General features: G+C 51.9%; 1 protein-coding gene across 2 annotated transcripts in view; it reads right to left on the minus strand.

Annotated features, from left to right (window-relative positions):
- DNAH2 (dynein axonemal heavy chain 2) overlaps positions 1-26,224 on the minus strand; it is a 168,760-nt gene that overhangs the window by 84,769 nt on the left and 57,767 nt on the right. For both annotated transcript variants that reach the window (XM_073654473.1, XM_073654474.1), the window contains exons 17-35: positions 16,770-17,009; positions 16,505-16,693; positions 16,241-16,388; positions 15,820-16,012; positions 15,526-15,726; positions 15,003-15,159; positions 14,153-14,327; positions 13,922-14,085; positions 13,687-13,848; positions 13,335-13,438; positions 11,413-11,569; positions 11,170-11,252; positions 10,913-11,093; positions 10,390-10,528; positions 10,088-10,305; positions 9,870-9,968; positions 9,613-9,738; positions 9,417-9,527; positions 7,122-7,310 (exon numbers count right to left, since the gene is read on the minus strand). In XM_073654473.1, coding sequence (XP_073510574.1) covers positions 7,122-7,310; positions 9,417-9,527; positions 9,613-9,738; positions 9,870-9,968; positions 10,088-10,305; positions 10,390-10,528; positions 10,913-11,093; positions 11,170-11,252; positions 11,413-11,569; positions 13,335-13,438; positions 13,687-13,848; positions 13,922-14,085; positions 14,153-14,327; positions 15,003-15,159; positions 15,526-15,726; positions 15,820-16,012; positions 16,241-16,388; positions 16,505-16,693; positions 16,770-17,009 — 3,036 coding nt within the window. The remainder of the gene's footprint in view (positions 1-7,121; positions 7,311-9,416; positions 9,528-9,612; positions 9,739-9,869; positions 9,969-10,087; positions 10,306-10,389; positions 10,529-10,912; positions 11,094-11,169; positions 11,253-11,412; positions 11,570-13,334; positions 13,439-13,686; positions 13,849-13,921; positions 14,086-14,152; positions 14,328-15,002; positions 15,160-15,525; positions 15,727-15,819; positions 16,013-16,240; positions 16,389-16,504; positions 16,694-16,769; positions 17,010-26,224) is intronic.

The following is a 26,224-nucleotide window of genomic DNA, read 5'->3' on the forward strand; positions in this document are numbered from 1 at the left end:
CTGCAGGGGATGAGACTCATAGCTCCTCCTCTCTGTATCACCCTGCAGGGGGAGGAGACTCATAGCTTCTCCTATCTGTATCACCCTGCAGGGGGAGGAGACTCATAGCTCCTCCTATCTGTATCATCCTGCAGGGGGAGGAGACTCATAGCTTCTCCTATCTGTATCACCCTGCAGGGGATGAGACTCATAGCTCCTCCTATCTGTATCACCCTGCAGGGGAAGGAGACTCATATCTCCTCCTCTCTGTATCACCCTGCAGGGGGAGGAGACTCATAGCTTCTCCTATCTGTATCACCCTGCAGGGGATGAGACTCATAGCTCCTCCTATCTGTATCATCCTGCAGGGGGAGCAGACTCATAGCTCCTATCTGTATCACCCTGCAGGGGAAGGAGACTCATAGCTCCTCCTATCTGTATCACCCTGCAGGGGGAGGAGACTCATAGCTCCTCCTATCAGTATCACCCTGCAGGTGGAGGAGACTCATAGCTCCTCCTATCTGTATCACCCTGCAGGGGGAGGAGACTCATAGCTCCTCCTATCTGTATCACCCTGCAGGGGGAGGAGACTCATAGCTCCTCCTATCTGTATCACCCTGCAGGGGAAGGAGACTCATAGCTCCTATCTGTATCACCCTGCAGGGGAAGGGGACTCATAGCTCCTCCTATCTGTATCACCCTGCAGGGGGAGGAGACTCATAGCTCCTCCTATCTGTATCACCCTGCAGGGGAAGGAGACTCATAGCTCCTCCTATCTGTATCACCCTGCAGGGGAAGGAGACTCATAGCTCCTCCTATCTGTATCACCCTGCAGGGGGAGAAGACTCATAGCTCCTCCTATCTGTATCGCCCTGCAGGGGGAGGAGACTCATAGCTTCTCCTATCTGTATCACCCTGCAGGGGAAGGAGACTCATAGCTCCTCCTATCTGTATCACCCTGCAGGGGATGAGACTCATAGCTCCTCCTATCTGTATCACCCTGCAGGGGATGGAGACTCATAGCTCCTCCTATCTGTATCACCCTGCAGGGGAAGGAGACTCATATCTCCTCCTCTCTGTATCACCCTGCAGGGGGAGGAGACTCATAGCTCCTATCTGTATCACCCTGCAGGGGATGAGACTCATAGCTCCTATCTGTATCACCCTGCAGGGGGAGGAGACTCATAGCTCCTCCTATCTGTATCACCCTGCAGGGAGAGGAGACTCACAGCTCCTCCTATCTGTGTGGCCCTGCAGGGGGAGGAGACTCATAGCTCCTACTCTCTGTATCACCCTGCAGGGGATGAGACTCATAGCTCCTATCTGTATCACCCTGCAGGGGGAGGAGACTCCTAGCTCCTCCTATCTGTATCATCCTGCAGGGGGAGGAGACTCATAGCTCCTCCTATCTGTATCACCCTGCAGGGGATGAGACTCATAGCTCCTCCTATCTGTATCATCCTGCAGGGGGAGGAGACTCATAGCTCTTCCTATCTGTATCATCCTGCAGGGGAAGGAGACTCATAGCTCTTCCTATCTGTATCATCCTGCAGGGGGAGGAGACTCATAGCTCTTCCTATCTGTATCATCCTGCAGGGGAAGGAGACTCATAGCTCCTCCTATCTGTATCATCCTGCAGGGGGAGCAGACTCATAGCTCTTCCTATCTGTATCATCCTGCAGGGGGAGGAGACTCATAGCTCTTCCTATCTGTATCATCCTGCAGGGGGAGGAGACTCATAGCTCTTCCTATCTGTATCATCCTGCAGGGGAAGGAGACTCATAGCTCCTCCTATCTGTATCATCCTGCAGGGGGAGGAGACTCATAGCTCTTCCTATCTGTATCATCCTGCAGGGGGAGGAGACTCATAGCTCCTATCTGTATCACCCTGCAGGGGAAGGAGACTCATAGCTCCTCCTATCAGTATCACCCTGCAGAGGGAGGAGACTCATAGCTCTTCCTATCAGTATCACCCTGCAGGGGGAGGAGACTCATAGCTCCTCCTCTCTGTATCACCCTGCAGGGGAAGGAGACTCATAGCTCCTCCTATCTGTATCACCCTGCAGGGGAAGGAGACTCATAGCTCCTCCTATCTGTATCACCCTGCAGGGGGAGGAGACTCATAGCTCCTCCTATCTGTATCACCCTGCAGGGGGAGGAAACTCATAGCTCCTCCTATCTGTATCACCCTGCAGGGGGAGAAGACTCATAGCTCCTCCTATCTGTATCGCCCTGCAGGGGGAGGAGACTCATACCTCCTCCTATCTGTATCGCCCTGCAGGGGGAGGAGACTCATAGCTCCTCCTATCTGTATCATCTGCAGGGGGAGGAGACTCATAGCTCCTCCTATCTGTATCACCCTGCAGAGGGAGGAGACTCATAGCTCCTCCTATCTGTATCACCCTGCAGGGGGAGGAGACTCATAGCTCCTTCTATCTGTAACACCCTGCAGAGGGAGGAGACTCATAGCTCCTATCTGTATCACCCTGCAGGGGAAGGAGACTCATAGCTCCTATCTGTATCACCCTGCAGGGGGAGGAGACTCATACCTCTTCCTATCTGTATCACCCTGCAGGGGGAGGAGACTCGTAGCTCCTCCTATCTGTATCACCCTGCAGGGGGAGGATGCTCTTCACTCCTCCTAGCTTTATCGCCCTGCTTGAGGAGGAAAATCATAGCTCCTCCTGTTTGTATCACCCTGCAGGGGGAGGAGACACATAGCTCCTCCTATCTGTATCACCCTGCAGGGGGAGGAGACTCATAGCTCCTATCTGTATCACCCTGCAGGGGAAGGAGACTCATAGCTCCTCCTATCTGTATCACCCTGCAGAGGGAGGAGACTCATAGCTCCTCCTATCTGTATCACCCTGCAGGGGAAGGAGACTCATAGCTCCTCCTATCTGTATCACCCTGCAGAGGAAGGAGACTCATAGCTCCTCCTATCTGTATCACCCTGCAGGGGGAGGAGACTCCTAGTTCCTCCTGTCTGTATCACCCTGCAAGGGGAGGAGACTCATAGCTCCTCCTATCTGTATCACCCTGCAGGAGGAGGAGACTCATAGCTGCTCCTATCTGTATCACCCTGAAGGGAAAGGAGACTCATAGCTCCTCCTATCTGTATCACCCTGCAGGGGAAGGAGACTCATAGCTCCTCCTATCTGTATCACCCTGCAGGGGAAGGAGACTCATAGCTCCTCCTATCTGTATCACCCTGCAGGGGGAGGAGACTCATAGCTCCTATCTGTATCACCCTGCAGGGGAAGGAGACTCATAGCTCCTCCTATCTGTATCACCCTGCAGGGGGAGGAGACTCATAGCTCCTCCTATCTGTATCACCCTGCAGGGGAAGGAGACTCATAGCTCCTCCTATCTGTATCACCCTGCAGGGGAAGGAGACTCATAGCTCCTCCTATCTATCACCCTGCAGGGGGAGGAGACTCATAGCTCCTCCTATCTGTATCACCCTGCAGAGGGAGAAGACTCATAGCTCCTCCTATCTGTATCACCCTGCAGGGAAAGGAGACTCGTAGCTCCTCCTATCTGTATCACCCTGCAGGGGGAGGATGCTCTTCACTCCTCCTAGCTTTATCGCCCTGCTTGAGGAGGAAAATCATAGCTCCTCCTGTTTGTATCACCCTGCAGGGGGAGGAGACTCATAGCTCCTCCTATCTGTATCACCCTGCAGGGGGAGGAGACTCATAGCTCCTATCTGTATCATCCTGCAGGGGAAGGAGACTCATAGCTCCTCCTATCTGTATCACCCTGCAGAGGGAGGAGACTCATAGCTCCTCCTATCTGTATCACCCTGCAGGGGAAGGAGACTCATAGCTCCTCCTATCTGTATCACCCTGCAGAGGAAGGAGACTCATAGCTCCTCCTATCTGTATCACCCTGCAGGGGGAGGAGACTCATAGCTCCTCCTGTCTGTATCACCCTGCAGGAGGAGGAGACTCATAGCTCCTATCTGTATCACCCTGCAGGGGAAGGAGACTCATAGCTTCTCCTATCTGTATCACCCTGCAGGGGATGAGACTCATAGCTCCTCCTCTCTGTATCACCCTGCAGGGGGAGGAGACTCATAGCTTCTCCTATCTGTATCACCCTGCAGGGGATGAGACTCATAGCTCCTCCTATCTGTATCACCCTGCAGGGGGAGGAGACTCATAGCTCCTCCTATCTGTATCATCCTGCAGGGGGAGGAGACTCATAGCTTCTCCTATCTGTATCACCCTGCAGGGGATGAGACTCATAGCTCCTCCTATCTGTATCACCCTGCAGGGGAAGGAGACTCATATCTCCTCCTCTCTGTATCACCCTGCAGGGGAAGGAGACTCATAGCTTCTCCTATCTGTATCACCCTGCAGGTGATGAGACTCATAGCTCCTCCTATCTGTATCATCCTGCAGGGGGAGCAGACTCATAGCTCTTCCTATCTGTATCATCCTGCAGGGGGAGCAGACTCATAGCTCCTCCTCTCTGTATCACCCTGCAGGGGAAGGAGACTCATAGCTCCTCCTATCTGTATCACCCTGCAGGGGGAGGAGACTCATAGCTCCTCCTATCTGTATCACCCTGCAGGGGGAGGAGACTCATAGCTCCTCCTATCAGTATCACCCTGCAGGTGGAGGAGACTCATAGCTCCTCCTATCTGTATCACCCTGCAGGGGGAGGAGACTCATAGCTCCTCCTATCTGTATCACCCTGCAGGGGGAGGAGACTCATAGCTCCTCCTATCTGTATCACCCTGCAGGGGAAGGAGACTCATAGCTCCTATCTGTATCACCCTGCAGGGGAAGGGGACTCATAGCTCCTCCTATCTGTATCACCCTGCAGGGGGAGGAGACTCATAGCTCCTCCTATCTGTATCACCCTGCAGGGGAAGGAGACTCATAGCTCCTCCTATCTGTATCACCCTGCAGGGGAAGGAGACTCATAGCTCCTCCTATCTGTATCACCCTGCAGGGGGAGGAGACTCATAGCTCCTCCTATCTGTATCACCCTGCAGGGGGAGAAGACTCATAGCTCCTCCTATCTGTATCGCCCTGCAGGGGGAGGAGACTCATAGCTTCTCCTATCTGTATCACCCTGCAGGGGAAGGAGACTCATAGCTCCTCCTATCTGTATCGCCTTGCAGGGGGAGGAGACTCATAGCTCCTCCTATCTGTATCACCCTGCAGGGGAGGAGACTCATAGCTCCTCCTATCTGTATCACCCTGCAGGGGATGAGACTCATAGCTCCTCCTATCTGTATCACCCTGCAGGGGATGGAGACTCATAGCTCCTCCTATCTGTATCACCCTGCAGGGGAAGGAGACTCATAGCTCCTCCTATCTGTATCGCCTTGCAGGGGGAGGAGACTCATAGCTCCTCCTATCTGTATCACCCTGCAGGGGATGGAGACTCATAGCTCCTCCTATCTGTATCGCCTTGCAGGGGGAGGAGACTCATAGCTCCTCCTATCTGTATCACCCTGCAGGGGATGGAGACTCATAGCTCCTCCTATCTGTATCACCCTGCAGGGGGAGGAGACTCATAGCTCCTATCTGTATCACCCTGCAGGGGATGAGACTCATAGCTCCTATCTGTATCACCCTGCAGGGGGAGGAGACTCATAGCTCCTCCTATCTGTATCACCTTGCAGGGAGAGGAGACTCACAGCTCCTATCTGTGTGGCCCTGCAGGGGGAGGAGACTCATAGCTCCTCCTCTCTGTATCACCCTGCAGGGGATGAGACTCATAGCTCCTATCTGTATCACCCTGCAGGGGGAGGAGACTCCTAGCTCCTCCTATCTGTATCATCCTGCAGGGGGAGGAGACTCATAGCTCCTCCTATCTGTATCACCCTGCAGGGGATGAGACTCATAGCTCCTCCTATCTGTATCATCCTGCAGGGGGAGGAGACTCATAGCTCTTCCTATCTGTATCATCCTGCAGGGGGAGGAGACTCATAGCTCTTCCTATCTGTATCATCCTGCAGGGGAAGGAGACTCATAGCTCCTCCTATCTGTATCATCCTGCAGGGGGAGGAGACTCATAGCTCTTCCTATCTGTATCATCCTGCAGGGGGAGGAGACTCATAGCTCTTCCTATCTGTATCACCCTGCAGGGGGAGCAGACTCATAGCTCTTCCTATCTGTATCATCCTGCAGGGGGAGCAAACTCATAGCTCCTATCTGTATCACCCTGCAGGGGGAGGAGACTCATAGCTCCTATCTGTATCACCCTGCAGGGGAAGGAGACTCATAGCTCCTCCTCTCTGTATCACCCTGCAAGGGGAAGGAGACTCATAGCTCCTCCTCTCTGTATCACCCTGCAGGGGAAGGAGACTCATAGCTCCTCCTATCTGTATCACCCTGCAGGGGGAGGAGACTCATAGCTCCTCCTATCTGTATCACCCTGCAGGGGGAGGAGACTCATAGCTCCTCCTATCTGTATCACCCTGCAGGGGGAGAAGACTCATAGCTCCTCCTATCTGTATCGCCCTGCAGGGGGAGGAGACTCATACCTCCTCCTATCTGTATCGCCCTGCAGGGGGAGGAGACTCATAGCTCCTCCTATCTGTATCATCTGCAGGGGGAGGAGACTCATAGCTCCTCCTATCTGTATCACCCTGCAGAGGGAGGAGACTCATAGCTCCTCCTATCTGTATCACCCTGCAGGGGGAGGAGACTCATAGCTCCTATCTGTATCACCCTGCAGGGAAAGGAGACTCATAGCTCCTATCTGTATCACCCTGCAGGGGGAGGAGACTCATAGCTCCTCCTATCTGTATCACCCTGCAGGGGGAGGAGACTCATAGCTCCTCCTATCTGTATCACCCTGCAGGGGGAGGAGACTCATAGCTCCTCCTATCTGTATCACCCTGCAGAGGAAGGAGACTCATAGCTCCTCCTATCTGTATCACCCTGCAGGGGGAGGAGACTCATAGCTCCTCCTATCTGTATCACCCTGCAGAGGAAGGAGACTCATACCTCCTCCTATCTGTATCACCCTGCAGGGGGAGGAGACTCATATCTCCTATATGTAACACCCTGCAGAGGGAGGAGACTCATAGCTCCTATCTGCTCTTCGCTCCTCCTATCTTTGTCGCCCTGCAGATAGATGGACGTATCTCTTCTTTGCTTTCTTGGTCTGGACTTTACCTTTTCCCAGTAGAATCGCAGTTGACTCAACCACTCGAAGGAGGACACGTCCATGCAGCCGCTCCGCAGCATCCTGTCGATGACGTCTCTGGCGTGAACCTCCACCGTTATTAAGGCCACCAGCTTAAGCCGCAGGGTTTTGGTCAGGTTTCCCCGGATGGCGTCTGAGTACTTGTTGAGCATGGACACCTGTGTACATGTATGGGGTCAGATGGGCCGGCAACATGACTGCATAGAGAAAACCACTGCTTGCTGTCACGCAATGAGAACCTTCTTGCTGACGTCCAGGGACCTTAAATACTATGCGGCTTGTTTGATAGGGACAAAGTCAGCAACAAATGTTCTCATTTACTGACTGCAAGCAGAGGTTTTGAAAATGGTGTAAAGCTGAAACACAAAGTCTACTGCTAAGTTACAGCTTTAGCTGCATAAGACTGGACAGTCCCTTTAAGAAGAGTCAAAATCAATAAACATCTTTAAGAGCGGGAGATGAGGAGAGCGGGAGATGAGGAGAGCGGGAGATGAGGAGAGCGGGAGATGGGGAGAGCGGGAGATGGGGAGAGCGGGAGATGGGGAGAGCGGGAGATGGGGAGAGCGGGAGATGGGGAGAGCGGGAGATGGGGAGAGCGGGAGATGGGGAGAGCGGGAGATGGGGAGAGCGGGAGATGGGGAGAGCGGGAGATGGGGAGAGCGGGAGATGGGGAGAGCGGGAGATGGGGAGAGCGGGAGATGGGGAGAGCGGGAGATGGGGAGAGCGGGAGATGGGGAGAGCGGGAGATGGGGAGGGCGGGAGATGGGGAGGGCGGGAGATGGGGAGGGCGGGAGATGGGGAGGGCGGGAGATGGGGAGGGCGGGAGATGAGGAGAGCGGGAGATGAGGAGAGCGGGAGATGAGGAGAGCGGGAGATGAGGAGAGCGGGAGATGAGGAGAGCGGGAGATGAGGAGAGCGGGAGATGAGGAGAGCGGGAGATGAGGAGAGCGGGAGATGAGGAGAGCGGGAGATGGGGAGAGCGGGAGATGGGGAGAGCGGGAGATGGGGAGAGCGGGAGATGGGGAGAGCGGGAGATGGGGAGAGCGGGAGATGGGGAGAGCGGGAGATGGGGAGAGCGGGAGATGGGGAGAGCGGGAGATGGGGAGGGCGGGAGATGGGGAGGGCGGGAGATGGGGAGGGCGGGAGATGGGGAGAGCGGGAGATGGGGAGAGCGGGAGATGGGGAGAGCGGGAGATGGGGAGAGCGGGAGATGGGGAGAGCGGGAGATGGGGAGAGCGGGAGATGGGGAGAGCGGGAGATGGGGAGAGCGGGAGATGGGGAGAGCGGGAGATGGGGAGAGCGGGAGATGGGGAGAGCGGGAGATGGGGAGGGCGGGAGATGGGGAGGGCGGGAGATGGGGAGGGCGGGAGATGGGGAGGGCGGGAGATGAGGAGGGCGGGAGATGAGGAGGGCGGGAGATGAGGAGGGCGGGAGATGAGGAGGGCGGGAGATGAGGAGGGCGGGAGATGAGGAGGGCGGGAGATGAGGAGGGCGGGAGATGAGGAGGGCGGGAGATGAGGAGGGCGGGAGATGAGGAGAGCGGGAGATGAGGAGAGCGGGAGATGAGGAGGGCGGGAGATGAGGAGGGCGGGAGATGAGGAGGGCGGGAGATGAGGAGAGCGGGAGATGAGGAGGGCGGGAGATGAGGAGGGCGGGAGATGAGGAGGGCGGGAGATGAGGAGGGCGGGAGATGAGGAGGGCGGGAGATGGGGAGGGCGGGAGATGGGGAGAGCGGGAGATGAGGAGAGCGGGAGATGAGGAGAGCGGGAGATGAGGAGAGCGGGAGATGGGGAGAGCGGGAGATGGGGAGAGCGGGAGATGGGGAGAGCGGGAGATGGGGAGAGCGGGAGATGGGGAGAGCGGGAGATGGGGAGAGCGGGAGATGGGGAGAGCGGGAGATGGGGAGGGCGGGAGATGGGGAGGGCGGGAGATGGGGAGGGCGGGAGATGGGGAGGGCGGGAGATGGGGAGGGCGGGAGATGGGGAGGGCGGGAGATGGGGAGGGCGGGAGATGAGGAGAGCGGGAGATGGGGAGGGCGGGAGATGGGGAGGGCGGGAGATGGGGAGGGCGGGAGATGGGGAGGGCGGGAGATGGGGAGGGCGGGAGATGGGGAGGGCGGGAGATGGGGAGGGCGGGAGATGGGGAGGGCGGGAGATGGGGAGGGCGGGAGATGGGGAGGGCGGGAGATGGGGAGAGCGGGAGATGGGGAGAGCGGGAGATGAGGAGAGCGGGAGATGAGGAGAGCGGGAGATGAGCACATGAACCTGCTTCTTCTTCATGACTTTCAGGTACTTCTTATCTGCGCGCTCCTTGGCCGTCACCAGAGACTTGGTCACGTCGGTGGTCCACTGGATCTGACTGGAAGTGATCAACATCTACGAGGATTTAAGATGAGATGATGAGGGTGATGACTAAGGATGAGCGTACGTCTGGCCCCCGAGAAGTGTTTTGTGCACGCACCTGCCCGGCCCACTCCTTCACCCACTTGTCCCGCTTGCTGGACATCTTCTTCAGTGCCAGCCGGCAGTTCCTGAGAAGGTCCTTCAATGTCCAGCGCATGGTCCTCTCGATGTCGCAGAGCCAGGCCTGTGAGACGGGACACAGGGTGTAACCAAGCAGAGGTCACATGGCCTATAACTCCTAGCAAACCAAGAAAAGGCCTGCTGGGAGTTGTAGTCTGCAAATTTACATCTCGGAAGGAATATGTGTGATCTTACCTCCACAGGACCCTCTAATAGCACTGGATTGGTAAATTCCACATACTCTCCCTCCGCAGAGAACATCCCAAAAGCCTCGGACTTACTGCCCACCCCGACCTGGAACAGATACTACAGGGTTAACACGATGTAATCTGGATGGTGGCCGATAGAAGGGGATAGACGCAGAGCACCCCTCTTATTCTCTCAGCGTGTGTATAGAAAAGACGGAGCCATACCTTCTGGATCTTGATGGACTTAATGTTATCAAAACATTTCTTCAGATGTGGCTGGACGGCTTCGGGATTCCGGGACTGGCCGAGGATCTCCAGCAGGTCATCGTTAGACAGGAAGTAGAAGCGCGGGAAGATGTGGCGTTTGGTCTCCAAGTACATGTCCAGCGACTTCTGTATCCCCTCCAGTACCTGGTTCATGGCCCCCAACTTCTCCAGGAGACCTGACGAGAGGAAGAACAGAGGCCACCTGTGACCGAAGATCACTTCCCTGGACAAGAGTCAGAAAGACTGTGCCAACTGCACACCTGGGTGGTGGGTGCCTCGCAGGGCATTGTTGTCCTTGTTCAGTCTGTCCATGATGGTCTTCCAGTTGATATTCACCTCATCGAACTCCGCTGACTCCTGAGGAAGCTGCTTCCTGATGTCTTCACCCAAAAAGATGTTCTGCAGAGGGCGAAAAAGAAAATTGTGCTCCATTGTAATACCGAATCTGACCACAAGAGGGCGCTCGGCACCAACAGATCCCTAATTCCGATTGTAGTCACATATTCCGGGATCAGGGGCTCCCTTCATCCACTTTTTGATGATCCAGTGACAAGAAGGCGAGGTTGAGACGAGGCCATAGTAACTTATGGGACTTGTGAAACGCTGAGCTGATTCGTACTCTCTCCATACTAAAGTTCTAAAAGTGGAACCCCCACCCGTTAGGCATTTTTCCCCATGAGTGTCTCAAGATGAGAATACCCCTTTACAGGGTTATTGTTACCCCTTTAAAGGGTTATTCTCATCATAAAAGCTACCACCCTTTGGAACAGGGCAAGTACTGACCTCCAGGTACAGCCACTGCCTCTGCACCGTGAGGATGCACTCGATCACCTCCAGGATATGTGACAGGCAGCGCTCCCACCTGTCCACCTCTTGCTCAAAAGCTTTGACAAACGGAGAAGCCTTCATGGTGGATAAGCCGACCTGGTTGTCTTCTAAGGCCTGGAAGACGTCGTCAGTGCCTCTGGTGGAAGCAGATTAATCAGTCAGTGGTCTATGGGTGGAAGGGTCTACGTGGAGATCAGGAGAAGGCAGCTCACCTCAGCCGGTGGTGACCCTTATCTTTGTGGGGCACGATGTCCAGCAGGGTCTCCTCCCAGGTCCTAGAGATGTTCTCCAGAGCCTGTTGAACAGGAGAACAGATTTATATATTACTTTCCTTACCCTCTCCAACCTGTGGGCTGTCTCGGCATGCTGGGAGTTGTAGTTTTTGTTCAGGTGGAGAGCCGAGGGTTGGACGCCACTGATTTACATAGTAGGTGAGGTCCATGTGTCACGCTGACCTGCTCTATGGATAACTCTTTGGTGGCCGCCATTGAGATCTCACTGATCTTCTCCACGTACTGGTCTAACCCGAGCTCCACGATTCTCTCCAGGGTGAAGTCGTCGGCTCCCTGGTCAAACGGCCGCTGGATCTCCTGCTTCACCTGCGTCCAGTGCCTGGGAAGACGGGGCACGAGCTACCACAGTCAGAGAGTAGGACGGAGTTGACGGCCACCATCATTTACAGTAATTCTGAATAACCCCAGAGAAAGTCTTGCTGCTCTAAGAGGATTTTCCTGACATTTTCTGGTTTGTAAACAGCTAACAAAGGATCTCACTGCAGAAAGTTATCAGTCAGGAAAAGGGTACAAAAACATTTCCAACGCATCGGATATACCATGGAACACTGATAATGGTCATCAAGAAGGGGCTGATATTTGGCACAACAGTGACATTACCTAGAACTGGACATCCCTCATACATTGATGAAAAGACAAGAAAATTGGTCCGGGAGGCTGCTAAGAGGCCTACAGCAACATTAAAGGTGCTGCAGGAAGTCCTGGTTGTGCATTGTATGTGACAACAATCTTCCGTATTCTTCAGATGTCCGGCCTATGGGTTAGGGTGGCAAGACAGAGGCCATTTCTTACAAAGAAAATCATCCAAGCTTGGTTATGTGTTACCAAAACTTACATGAAGTCAACCAAAAGCTAGTGGGGAACGTGTTAAGGTTTGATGCGATCAAGGATGACATCTTTGGCCATAATTATAAAAGGTGAAAGGTCAACACTGCGCATCACCCAAAGTTCACCATCCTCACAGTGAGGCATGGTGGAGGCAGCATTATGCTTTGGTGCTCTTTTTCAGCAGCTGGAACTGGGGCTTTAGTCCAGGTGGAGGGAATTATGGACAGTTCCAAATATCAGTCAATTCAGACACAAAACCTTCAGGCCTCTGCTAAAAAGCACAAGATGAATGAATTTCACCTTTCAGCACAACAAGCGACCTCCAAAACAAGAGGCTTCACCAGAAGCTGAATCCAAGTGAAAGTCTATGGTGACCTGAAGAGGACACAAAGATCGCCAATTCTAGATGTGCCACGCTGATAAGACCCAGATCAAGAGGAGTGGTGGGGAGAATAGTGGGAGTAGTACTGATACAAGAGGGGTGGTGGGGAGAATAGTGGGAGTAGTACTGATACAAGAGGAGTGGTGGGGAGAATAGTGGGAGTAGTACTGATACAAGAGGGGTGGTGGGGAGAATAGTGGTAGTAGCACTGATACAAGAGGGGTGGTGGGGAGAATAGTGGGAGTAGTACTGATACAAGAGGAGTGGTGGGGAGAATAGTGGGAGTAGTACTGATACAAGAGGAGTGGTGGGGAGAATAGTGGGAGTAGTACTGATACAAGAGGAGTGGTAGGGAGAATAGTGGGAGTAGTACTGATAACAAGAGGAGTGGTGGGGAGAATAGTGGTAGTAGCACTGATACAAGAGGGGTGGTGGGGAGAATAGTGGGAGTAGTACTGATACAAGAGGGGTGGTGGGGAGAATAGTGGTAGTAGCACTGATACAAGAGGGGTGGTGGGGAGAATAGTGGGAGTAGTACTGATAAAAGAGGAGTGGTGGGGAGAATAGTGGGAGTAGTACTGATACAAGAGGAGTGGTAGGGAGAATAGTGGGAGTAGTACTGATAACAAGAGGAGTGGTGGGGAGAATAGTGGGAGTAGTACTGATACAAGAGGAGTGGTGGGGAGAATAGTGGGAGTAGTACTGATACAAGAGGAGTGGTAGGGAGAATAGTGGGAGTAGTACTGATAACAAGAGGAGTGGTGGGGAGAATAGTGGGAGTAGCACTGATACAAGAGGGGTGGTGGGGAGAATAGTGGGAGTAGTATTCATAGTAACAATAACAGTAATAGTAGGCACAGGTTAGTAGTGATACCTCTCCCGTAAGGCCGGATTCCTCAGGTCCACGATGAGCGGCAGGGTCCTCTTGAACTGGTCGATGCGATTCTTCGCCGTTTCCACCACGTCCCAGTTCTTCTCCTGTACAGACAGAGGGATCATGTCAGGAGCTTACCATGGACATGGCCTCCTGGTGAGGAGAAGCCCCAGGAATTGCAGGTGATCCTACGTATAAACATGTTATATTTTGGGGTCCGTTACCCCGGGGGACTGTGTACACACTGAATGTCTCTGTGGTCTTCACAATAACATAGGGACCCACCTGATTTTCTCTATGTGTCCTACCATGCCATACACCCGGCCTGAAAGACCACAACGGAGGCCCTCACCTTCAGCTCCCGGCTGAGCCTGACCAGCCTCCTGTACAGCCCCTGCGCCGTGTTCTCCATCACCTCGGTCTGCAGGGTGAGGAAGCGGCCGCTCTTCCACTCGCCCCAGTTCTGTTCCCACTCTTTGGTGGCTTCCCACACCAGCTGCAGCGAGTCCAGGTCCTGTAAGAAGGGGGCCGTGAGGATTGTGGTGGGACAGGGCAGGAGGTGGTTAGATCCTCGCCCCCTGACCCACCTTCTCCAGGGCCTGGATGTCCTTGGAGCCGGGGTGCTCGATCTTGAACATGCCGAGCCCGGAGCGCAGGCTGCTCTCCTCCTCCTTCAGGGCATCCATCATGTCACGGAACGTGGTGATCAACTCTAGCGCCGGATCGCAGCCCACAGAACTGGAGAATGGACCTGGGAGGAGAGGAGATGATGGGGGTTCCTTCCAGATGAGTTGGATTTCGGCAGGAGCGCTCCTCACCTCTGTCAGAGAACTCCTCCAGAAGGGACCGGGACTTCTTCTTGAACTCGTCGGCCGTGTGGATGAGGCCGGTCTTGAATTTCTCTTTGGACTTTTTCAGCATTGCCTCGCCGTCTATGAGGCTCTGCTGGAAGGACAGCCATGCCTTGTTCAGGGTGTCCAACGTCTGCAGCACCTACGCGAAGCGGACACGTTTACTACAAAATGCACTGACGATAGACACTTCAGAGCAGCATTCACAATTCTGCCTTACGGGTTCAGTGTCTGAATGGAGAGTCGCCTGCTGCGGTGCATTGTGGGCGATGTAGTGCTTACACTGGGCGTTGTGACCAGAGAAGCGGCGAAAAGCCAGAGTAGGTATAGAAGAGCGTTTGGGGCCCACTTATCTGGAAGTGGAAAACCCCTTTAAGGGTTTTTTTATCTTATAATATTTCCGACTTTTTAGAAGGATCCTTTGACAGTAAGTAGATGGTAAGTGTCCCCCCGGTGGGACCCCCAGCGACCAGCTTTTATCTCCTGGATAACCTGGCAGAAAGTGTTTGATTTCCCTGCAGCGCCTCCTGAGAGGAAGTTAGGCATTACATGGTCTGTCTGTGCAGTGCAGGGTGATCCAGAGAGAGATGAGGACCCCTCTATTCTCTTCCTAATAGGGTGTATGAAAATGGGGTGTCGTAAGTGTGACTACGTCTTTAACACCTTCCCGCCCTATGACATATTTGACGTGCCGGCTGCTGGGGACCTGCCTGTGATGGCAGCGATTGGAGCCAGCTCTGATCTCCGCCGGCGGCCTATGAGCGGTGGTGCCTGGAACGCCCCTTTAAGTCTGCGTGTGTGGCTGACAGATACTCACAGATTCCTCCACCACCACCTCGTATTTCTTAAGGATTTCAAACTGGTCGTGGATGGGCAGGATCTGCCCCTCGGTCCTGGAGAGCTCGCCCTGAAGGGTGTCATATAGGGCGAGGCTCTGGGACAGCTCCTCCAGCGTCTGCGGGGGCTTCACCACCCTGCCGGGAGAAAAGGAAGCAGCAAATTAGGGGTACGAAGGAGCCGGTCACCATCCCGGAGATCTGTAGCACCGACACGCTGTAACAGAAGTTTGTCAGAGGAAAAAAAAAAGGCACATCACAACTTCTTCTCAAGTCGCATCCAGAGCTGCATTTATAATTCTATTGTATGGAGCATATGCAGGTGCATTGCATTGTGGAAGACTGCAGTCACCTTGCAGCTTTCGCCCTAACTGGAGTCTTAGCTAGGTTAGGATGGAAGCCAGGCGAGCAGAATTGTACATGCTGGATTTCTCCAGTCACATGCGGAGCAGCAATCAGAATTCTGCTTTCTCTGGTGCGCTGCATTGTGGGAGGAGAGCTGACCTTTCGGCGTTGTTGCTCAGGTAGTCGTGCAGCTCCATCAGCTTCTCGGTGGCCATGTGCCTGAGTAGGCCGGTGAACTTGTTCTGCCACTCGTTGCAGTGCTGCACCAGGGCGAACTTCAGCTGGGAGCAGTCCAGCAGCACAAACTGGATGTTCTGCACTGTCTCCTGCTTCTGCACGTTGTTGGCCAGCTCCGTGTATCTGCGGACCAGGGGACCGAAGAAAGAGAAAGTTCCCGCGTCAGCCAAGGAACACGCCGTGTAACGGGAAGGGGGGGGGGACAACTACTCTCACCGGGCAATGTCAGCATCAAACGCAGACACCATGGGGTTAAGTCTCTGGTACCGACGTATCAATGTGTCCTTCTGGGGCTCCCAAATCATTCGGAAGGAGTCCCAGGTCTTCAAGTAGGCCTGGAGGAGAGACGCGTTGGCGGCCATGCCTGCGCCCACCTGAGCCTGGATCTTCTTGATCTCTTCATCCCGTTCTAGGAGACAAAAGGTGCGGACACAGGTCAGGGTCCGGAGTCAGGGCCTGAGGTCCCTCTGGAGTCCTACAACCTGGATAATCACCATATTGTGGGACAGGACCCTTCACAACTATCTTATCACAACGTTATCCCCTGCTGGGACCTGCAGTGTAAAGAATAGGGAACATCAGAGCAGCAGTCTGCTCATACAGGAGTGAACGAGACCTTGTCGGCGAGCACCATTACCCAGGATGGAGTGTATGGGGTCCCGCTGGGAGATCCTCTTGGTCAGTATGTCTGGGAGTCTCCTGAACTTGGACACGGTGGTGAAGATTTCCGAGCCGACGCTGCTGACGATGTTAGCGAGCTGCAGCAGGGTGGGAGAGAACTCCACCTGCAACAACGAGGAGGTGACAGTGAGTCTACACCTCCAATCTCGGGCTATGAAATTACTACTCCCATCATGCCCTGGAGATCACTGATTTCAGGTAAAATTTTCAGGGTGTTTACCTCCGCTGTGGACCCGGGCACGTCATTCTGTAGCACGACCATGACACGGAAGAGGGGGCTCTGGGTAGTTTTGGCGTCACCATTGATGGCCTTGGACAGCTCCTGCAGAGACCACTTGATGTTCAGTCTGAAGGCCTCTTCAATCAGACGATCCATCTTCTCAGTGTAGTTCACCCAGTGCTGCTGGACCTGCCGGGCGACAAACACATCACCGTGGCACACCTGGCACAGGAAATGCCCATCTACAGGTGGCACAGGGCCGTACCTCAGGACCGTCTAATCTGAAGACCTCGTAGGTGGCCCTCATAAGGCTGCAGATGTCCTCGTGAAGGCTCTGCAAGCGGCCATGAATAATCCTCCGATGTTCCTCCTGCACCTCCTGGAACTCCAGGTCTCGGAAGACGCGCTTCCCGTCAATGTGGAGCAGCAGCGTCTCGCTTATCATCTGGGCGCAGCGGGAAATGCTCAGGTTGGAGGCCTTGTAGTTGTCTACAATTTGTTGTATCTAGAGGAGAGGAACTCGTTATATAAGATTAGAGTTCAATAATACCTACTACTACCCTCACCATGCATAGATCTATGCGTGCTCTCCTCTGACTGGTCTCTTACACTAGGTGTGCTCTCCTCTGACCGCTCTCTTATACTAGGTGTGCTCTCCTCTGACCGCTCTCTTATACTAGGTGTGCTCTCCTCTGATCGCTCTCTTATACTAGGTGTACTCTCCTCTGATCGCTCTCTTATACTAGGTGCGCTGTCCTCTGATCGCTTTCTTATACTAGGTGTGCTCTCCTCTGACCGCTCTCTTACACCAGGGGTGCTCTCCTCTGATCGCTCTCTTATACCAGGTGTGCTCTCCTCTGACCGCTCTCTTATACCAGGTGTGCTCTCCTCTGACCACTCTCTTATACTAGGTGTGCTCTCTAACTGCTCTCTTACACTAGGTGTGCTCTCCTCTGACAGCTCTCTCATACAAGTTGTGCTCTCTTCTGACGGCTCTCTTATACTAGGTGTGCTCTCCTCTGAACGCTTTCTTATATCAGGTGTGCTCTCCTGTGATTGTTCTCTTATACTAGGCGTGCTCTCCTCTGACTGGTCTCTTACACTAGGTGTGCTCTCCTTTGACCGCTCTTATACTAGGTGTCCTCTCCTCTGACCACTCTCTTATACTAGGTGTCCTCTCCTCTGACCGTTCTCTTATACTTGGTGTGCTCTTCTTTGACCGCTCTTATACTAGGTGCGCTCTCCTCTGACCGCTCTCTTATACTAGGTGTGCTCTCTTCTGACCACTCTCTTATACTAGGTGTGCTCTCCTCTGACCGCTCTCTTACACTAGGTGTGCTCTCCTCTGAACGCTCTCTTATACTAGGTGTGCTCTCCTCTGAACGCTCTCTTATACTAGGTGTGCTCTCTTCTGAACGCTCTCTTATACTAGGTGTGCTCTCCTCTGATTGCTCTCTTATACTAGGTGTGCTCTCCTCTGACGGTTCTCTTATACTAGGTGTGCTCTCCTTTGATCGCTCTTATACTAGGTGTGCTCTCCTCTGACCGCTCTCTTATACTAGGTGTGCTCTCCTCTGACCGCTCTCTTATACTAGGTGTACTCTCCTCTGACCGCTCTCTTATATTGGGTTTGCTCTTCTCTGAATGCTCTCTTATACTAGGTGTGCTCTCCTCTGAGCACTCTCTTATACTAGGTGTGCTCTCCTCTGAGTGCTCTGTTATATCAGGTGTGCTCTCCTCTGAACGCTCTCTTATACTAGGTGTGCTCTCCTCTGACCGCTCTCTTATACTAGGTGTTCTCTCCTCTGACCACTCTCTTACACTAGGTGTGCTCTACTCTGAGTGCTCTGTTATATCAAGTGTGCTCTCCTCTGAACGCTCTCTTATACTAGGTGTGCTCTCCTTTGACCGCTCTTATACTAGGTGTCCTCTCCTCTGGCCGCTCTCTTATACTAGGTGTGCTCTCCTCTGACCACTCTCTTATACTAGGTGTCCTCTCCTCTGACCACTCTCTTATACTAGGTGTGCTCTCCTCTGACCGCTCTCTTATACCAGGTGTGCTCTCCTCTGACCGCTCGCTTATACTAGGTGTGCTCTCCTCTGAATGGTCTCTTATACTATGTGTACTCTCCTCTGACCGCTCTATTCTACTAGGTGTGCTCTCCTCTGAATGGTCTCTTATACTAGGTGTGCTCTCCTCTGAAAGCTTTCTTATATCAGGTGTGCTCTCCTCTGAATGCTCTCTTATACTAGGTGTACTCTCCTCTGACCGCTCTCTTATGTTGGGTTTGCTCTTCTATGGATGCTCTCTTATACTAGGTGTCCTCTCCTCTGACCACTCTCTTATACTAGGTGTGCTCTCCTCTGACCGCTCTCTTATACTAGGTGTACTCTCCTCTGACCGCTCTATTCTACTAGGTGTACTCTCCTCTGACCGCTCTCTTATACTAGGTGTGCTCTCCTCTGACTGGTCTATTATACTAGGTGTGCTCTCCTCTGATAGCTCTCTTATACTAGGTGTGCTCTCCTCTGACTGCTCTCTTACACTAGGTGTGCTCTCCTCTGAACGCTCTCTTATACTAGGAGTACTATCCTCTGACCGCTCTCTTATATTAGGTTTGCTCTTCTCTGAACGCGCTCTTATACTAGATGTACTCTCCTATGACCGCTCTCTTATATTGGGTTTGCTCTTCTCTGAATGCTCTTATACTAGGTGTGCTCTCCTCTGATTGCTCTCTTATACTAGGTGTGCTCTCCTTTGACTGCTCTCTTATACTAGGTGTACTCTCCTCTGACCGCTGTATTCTACTAGGTGTGCTCTCCTCTGAATGGTCTCTTATACTAGGTGTGCTCTCCTCTGAGTGCTCTGTTATATCAGGTGTGCTCTCCTCTGAACGCTATCTTATACTAGGTGTGCTCTCCTCTGAACGCTCTTATACTAGGTGTGCTCTCCTCTGACCGCTCTCTTATACCAGGTGTGCTCTCCTCTGACCGCTCTCTTATACTAGGTGTGCTCTCCTCTGAACGCTTTCTTATATCAGGTGTGCTCTCCTCTGACCGCTCTCATACTAGGTGTGCTCTCCTCTGATTGCTCTCATACTAGGTGTGCTCTCCTCTGATTGCTCTCTTATACTACGTAGGTGTACTCTCCTCTGACCGCTCTCTTATATTGGGTGTGCTCTCCTCTGATTGCTCTCTTATACTAGGTGTGCTCTCCTCTGACTGCTCTCTTATACTAGGTGTGCTCTCCTCTGACTGCTCTCTTATACTAGGTGTGCTCTCCTCTGACTGCTCTCTTATACTAGGTGTACTCTCCTCTGACTGCTCTCTTATATTGGGTTTGCTCTTCTCTGAACGCTCTCTTATACAGTAGTAGGTGTACTCTCCTCTGACCGCTCTATTCTACTAGGTGTACTCTCCTCTGACCGCTCTCTTATACTAGGTGTGCTCTCCTCTGACTGGTCTATTATACTAGGTGTGCTCTCCTCTGATAGCTCTCTTATACTAGGTGTGCTCTCCTCTGAACGCTCTCTTATACTAGGTGTGCTCTCCTTTGACAGCTCTTATACTAGGTGTCCTCTCCTCTGGCCGCTCTCTTATACTAGGTGTGCTCTCCTCTGACCACTCAATTATACTAGGTGTCCTCTCCTCTGACCACTCTCTTATACTAGGTGTGCTCTCCTTTGACCACTCTCTTATACCAGGTGCGCTCTCCTCTGACCGCTCTCTTATACTAGGTGTGCTCTCCTCTGACCGCTCTCTTATACCAGGTGTGCTCTCCTCTGACCGCTCGCTTATACTAGGTGTGCTCTCCTCTGAATGGTCTCTTATACTAGGTGTGCTCTCCTCTGACCGCTCTCTTATACTAGGTGTACTCTCCTCTGACCGCTCTATTCTACTAGGTGTGCTCTCCTCTGAATGGTCTCTTATACTAGGTGTGCTCTCCTCTGAATGGTCTCTTATACTAGGTGTGCTCTCCTCTGAAAGCTCTCTTATACTAGGTGTACTCTCCTCTGACCGCTCTCTTATACTAGGTGTACTCTCCTCTGACCGCTCTATTCTACTAGGTGTACTCTCCTCTGACCGCTCTCTTATACTAGGTGTGCTCTCCTCTGACTGGTCTATTATACTAGGTGTGCTCTCCTCTGATAGCTCTCTTATACTAGGTGTGCTCTCCTCCGAGTGCTCTGTTATATCAGGTGTGCTCTCCTCTGAACGCTCTCTTATACTAGGAGTACTCTCCTCTGACCGCTCTCTTATATTAGGTTTGCTCTTCTCTGAACGCGCTCTTATACTAGATGTACTCTCCTCTGACCGCTCTCTTATATTGGGTTTGCTCTTCTCTGAATGCTCTTATACTAGGTGTGCTCTCCTCTGATTGCTCTCTTATACTAGGTGTGCTCTCCTTTGACTGCTCTCTTATACTAGGTGTGCTCTCCTCTGAATGGTCTCTTATACTAGGTGTGCTCTCCTCTGAGTGCTCTGTTATATCAGGTGTGCTCTCCTCTGAACGCTCTCTTATACTAGGTGTGCTCTCCTCTGAACGCTCTTATACTAGGTGTGCTCTCCTCTGACCGCTCTCTTATACCAGGTGTGCTCTCCTCTGACCGCTCTCTTATACTAGGTGTGCTCTCCTCTGAACGCTTTCTTATATCAGGTGTGCTCTCCTCTGACCGCTCTCATACTAGGTGTGCTCTCCTCTGATTGCTCTCTTATACTACGTAGGTGTACTCTGCTCTGACCGCTCTCTTATATTGGGTGTGCTCTCCTCTGATTGCTCTCTTATACTAGGTGTGCTCTCCTCTGACCGCTCTCTTATACTAGGTGTGCTCTCCTCTGACCGCTCTCTTATACTAGGTGTGCTCACCTCTGAACGCTTTCTTATATCAGGTGTGCTCTCCTCTGACCGCTCTCATACTAGGTGTGCTCTCCTCTGATTGCTCTCTTATACTACGTAGGTGTACTCTCCTCTGACCGCTCTCTTATATTGGGTGTGCTCTCCTCTGATTGCTCTCTTATACTAGGTGTGCTCTCCTCTGACTGCTCTCTTATACTAGGTGTGCTCTCCTCTGACTGCTCTCTTATACTAGGTGTACTCTCCTCTGACTGCTCTCTTATATTGGGTTTGCTCTTCTCTGAACGCTCTCCTATACAGTACTAGGTGTACTCTCCTCTGACTGCTCTCTTATACTAGGTGTGCTCTCCTCTGATTGCTCTCTTATACTAGGTGTGCTCTCCTTTGATTGCTCTCTTATACTAGGTGTGCTCTCCTTTGACTGCTCTCTTATACTAGGTGTGCTCTCCTCTGAACGCTCTCTTATACTAGGTGTGCTCTCTTATACTAAGTGTGCTCTCCTCTGATTGCTCTCTTATACTAGGTGTGCTCTCCTCTGATTGCTCTCTTATACTAGGTGTGCTCTCCTTTGACTGCTCTCTTATACTAGGTGTGCTCTCCTCTGAACGCTCTCTTATACTAGGTATGCTCTCCTCTGACCGCTCTCTTATACTAGGTGTGCTCTCCTTTGACTGCTCTCTTATACTAGGTGTGTTCTCCTCTGAATGCTCTCTTATACTAGGTGTGCTCTCCTTTGACTGCTCTCTTATACTAGGTGTGCTCTCCTCTGATTGCTCTCTTATACTAGGTGTGCTCTCCTCTGACCGCTCTCTTATACTAGGTGTGCTCTCCTTTGACTGCTCTCTTATACTAGGTGTGCTCTCCTCTGAATGCTCTCTTATACTAGGTGTGCTCTCCTTTGACCGCTCTCTTATACTAGGTGTGCTCTCCTCTGATTGCTCTCTTATACTAGGTGTGCTCTCCTTTGACTGCTCTCTTATACTAGGTGTGCTCTCCTCTGATTGCTCTCTTATACTAGGTGTGCTCTCCTTTGACTGCTCTCTTATACTAGGTGTGCTCTCCTTTGACTGCTCTCTTATACTAGGTGTGCTCTCCTCTGACTGCTCTCTTATACTAGGTGTGCTCTCCTCTGACTGCTCTCTTATACTAGGTGTGCTCTCCTTTGACTGTTCTCTTATACTAGGTGTGCTCTCCTTTGACTGTTCTCTTATACTAGGTGTGCTCTCCTCTGATTGCTCTCTTATACTAGGTGTGCTCTCCTCTGACTGCTCTCTTGTACTAGGTGTGCTCTCCTCTGATTGCTCTCTTATACTAGGTGTGCTCTCCTCTGACCGCTCTCTTATACTAGGTGTGCTCTCCTCTGACTGCTCTCTTATACTAGGTGTGCTCTCCTTTGACTGCTCTCTTATACTAGGTGTGCTCTCCTTTGAACGCTCTCTTATACTAGGTGTGCTCTCTTATACTAGGTGTGCTCTCCTCTGACTGCTCTCTTATACTAGGTGTGCTCTCCTTTGACTGCTCTCTTATACTAGGTGTGCTCTCCTTTGAACGCTCTCTTATACTAGGTGTGCTCTCTTATACTAGGTGTGCTCTCCTTTGACTGCTCTCTTATACTAGGTGTGCTCTCCTTTGACTGCTCTCTTATACTAGGTGTGCTCTCCTCTGAACGCTCTCTTATACTAGGTGTGCTCTCCTCTGACCGCTCTCTTATACTAGGTGTGCTCTCCTTTGACTGCTCTCTTATACTAGGTGTGCTCTCCTCTGAACGCTCTCTTATACTAGGTGTGCTCTCCTCTGACCGCTCTCTTATACTAGGTGTGCTCTCCTTTGACTGCTCTCTTATACTAGGTGTGCTCTCCTCTGACCGCTCTCTTATACTAGGTGTGCTCTCCTCTGACCGCTCTCTTATACTAGGTGTGCTCTCCTTTGACTGCTCTCTTATACTAGGTGTGCTCTCCTCTGATTGCTCTCTTATACTAGGTGTGCTCTCCTCTGACCGCTCTCTTATACTAGGTGTGCTCTCCTTTGACCGCTCTCTTATACTAGGTGTGCTCTCCTCTGACCGCTCTCTTATACTAGGTGTGCTCTTCTCTGATTGCTCTCTTATACTAGGTGTGCTCTCCTCTGGCTGCTCTCTTATATTAGGTTTGCTCTTCTCTGAATGCTCTCTTATACTAGGTGTGCTCTCCTCTGATTGCTCTCTTATACTAGGTGTGCTCTCCTTTGACTGCTCTCTTATACTAGGTGTGCTCTCCTCTGAACGCTCTCTTATACTAGGTGTGCTCTCCTCTGAATGCTCTCTTATACTAGGTGTGCTCTCCTCTGACCGCTCTCTTATACTAGGTGTGCTCTCCTCTGAATGCTCTCTTATACTAGGTGTGCTCTCCTCTGAATGCTCTCTTATACTAGGTGTGCTCTCCTTTGACTGCTCTCTTATACTAGGTGTGCTCTCCTCTGATTGCTCTCTTATACTAGGTGTGCTCTCCTCTGACCGCTCTCTTATACTAGGTGTGCTCTCCTTTGACCGCTCTCTTATACTAGGTGTGCTCTCTTATACTAAGTGTGCTCTCCTCTGATTGCTCTCTTATACTAGGTGTGCTCTCCTCTGATTGCTCTCTTATACTAGGTGTGCTCTCCTTTGACTGCTCTCTTATACTAGGTGTGCTCTCCTCTGAACGCTCTCTTATACTAGGTATGCTCTCCTCTGACCGCTCTCTTATACTAGGTGTGCTCTCCTTTGACTGCTCTCTTATACTAGGTGTGCTCTCCTCTGAATGCTCTCTTATACTAGGTGTGCTCTTCTTTGACTGCTCTCTTATACTAGGTGTGCTCTCCTCTGATTGCTCTCTTATACTAGGTGTGCTCTCCTCTGACCGCTCTCTTATACTAGGTGTGCTCTCCTTTGACCGCTCTCTTATACTAGGTGTGCTCTCCTCTGACCGCTCTCTTATACTAGGTGTGCTCTTCTCTGATTGCTCTCTTATACTAGGTGTGCTCTCCTCTGGCCGCTCTCTTATATTAGGTTTGCTCTTCTCTGAATGCTCTCTTATACTAGGTGTGCTCTCCTCTGATTGCTCTCTTATACTAGGTGTGCTCTCCTCTGATTGCTCTCTTATACTAGGTGTGCTCTCCTTTGATTGCTCTCTTATACTAGGTGTGCTCTCCTTTGACTGCTCTCTTATACTAGGTGTGCTCTCCTTTGACTGCTCTCTTATACTAGGTGTGCTCTCCTCTGAACGCTCTCTTATACTAGGTGTGCTCTCCTCTGAACGCTCTCTTATACTAGGTGTGCTCTCCTCTGACCGCTCTCTTATACTAGGTGTGCTCTCCTTTGACTGCTCTCTTATACTAGGTGTGCTCTCCTCTGACCGCTCTCTTATACTAGGTGTGCTCTCCTCTGACCGCTCTCTTATACTAGGTGTGCTCTCCTTTGACTGCTCTCTTATACTAGGTGTGCTCTCCTCTGATTGCTCTCTTATACTAGGTGTACTCTCCTGATTGCTCTCTTATACTAGGTGTGCTCTCCTTTGACCGCTCTCTTATACTAGGTGTGCTCTCCTCTGACCGCTCTCTTATACTAGGTGTGCTCTCCTCTGACCGCTCTCTTATACTAGGTGTGCTCTCCTTTGACCGCTCTCTTATACTAGGTGTGCTCTCCTCTGATTGCTCTCTTATACTAGGTGTGCTCTCCTTTGACTGCTCTCTTATACCAGGTGTGCTCTCCTCTGACCGCTCTCTTATACTAGGTGTGCTCTCCTCTGAACGCTTTCTTATATCAGGTGTGCTCTCCTCTGACCGCTCTCATACTAGGTGTGCTCTCCTCTGATTGCTCTCTTATACTACGTAGGTGTACTCTGCTCTGACCGCTCTCTTATATTGGGTGTGCTCTCCTCTGATTGCTCTCTTATACTAGGTGTGCTCTCCTCTGACCGCTCTCTTATACTAGGTGTGCTCTCCTCTGACTGCTCTCTTATACTAGGTGTGCTCTCCTCTGACTGCTCTCTTATACTAGGTGTACTCTCCTCTGACTGCTCTCTTATATTGGGTTTGCTCTTCTCTGAACGCTCTCCTATACAGTACTAGGTGTACTCTCCTCTGACTGCTCTCTTATACTAGGTGTGCTCTCCTTTAATTGCTGTCTTATACTAGGTGTGCTCTCCTTTGACTGCTCTCTTATACTAGGTGTGCTCTCCTCTGAACGCTCTCTTATACTAGGTGTGCTCTCTTATACTAAGTGTGCTCTCCTCTGATTGCTCTCTTATACTAGGTGTGCTCTCCTCTGATTGCTCTTATACTAGGTGTGCTCTCCTTTGACTGCTCTCTTATACTAGGTGTGCTCTCCTCTGAACGCTCTCTTATACTAGGTATGCTCTCCTCTGACCGCTCTCTTATACTAGGTGTGCTCTCCTTTGATTGCTCTCTTATACTAGGTGTGCTCTCCTCTGAATGCTCTCTTATACTAGGTGTGCTCTCCTTTGACTGCTCTCTTATACTAGGTGTGCTCTCCTCTGATTGCTCTCTTATACTAGGTGTGCTCTCCTCTGACCGCTCTCTTATACTAGGTGTGCTCTCCTTTGACCGCTCTCTTATACTAGGTGTGCTCTCCTCTGACCGCTCTCTTATACTAGGTGTGCTCTTCTCTGATTGCTCTCTTATACTAGGTGTGCTCTCCTCTGGCCGCTCTCTTATATTAGGTTTGCTCTTCTCTGAATGCTCTCTTATACTAGGTGTGCTCTCCTCTGATTGCTCTCTTATACTAGGTGTGCTCTCCTCTGATTGCTCTCTTATACTAGGTGTGCTCTCCTTTGATTGCTCTCTTATACTAGGTGTGCTCTCCTTTGACTGCTCTCTTATACTAGGTGTGC

This window comes from Phyllobates terribilis, unplaced genomic scaffold, assembly GCF_046119375.1.
Source record: "Phyllobates terribilis strain yellow unplaced genomic scaffold, ASM4611937v1 Scaffold_11__3_contigs__length_659146591, whole genome shotgun sequence".
NCBI classification, from domain to species: Eukaryota; Metazoa; Chordata; class Amphibia; order Anura; family Dendrobatidae; genus Phyllobates; species Phyllobates terribilis.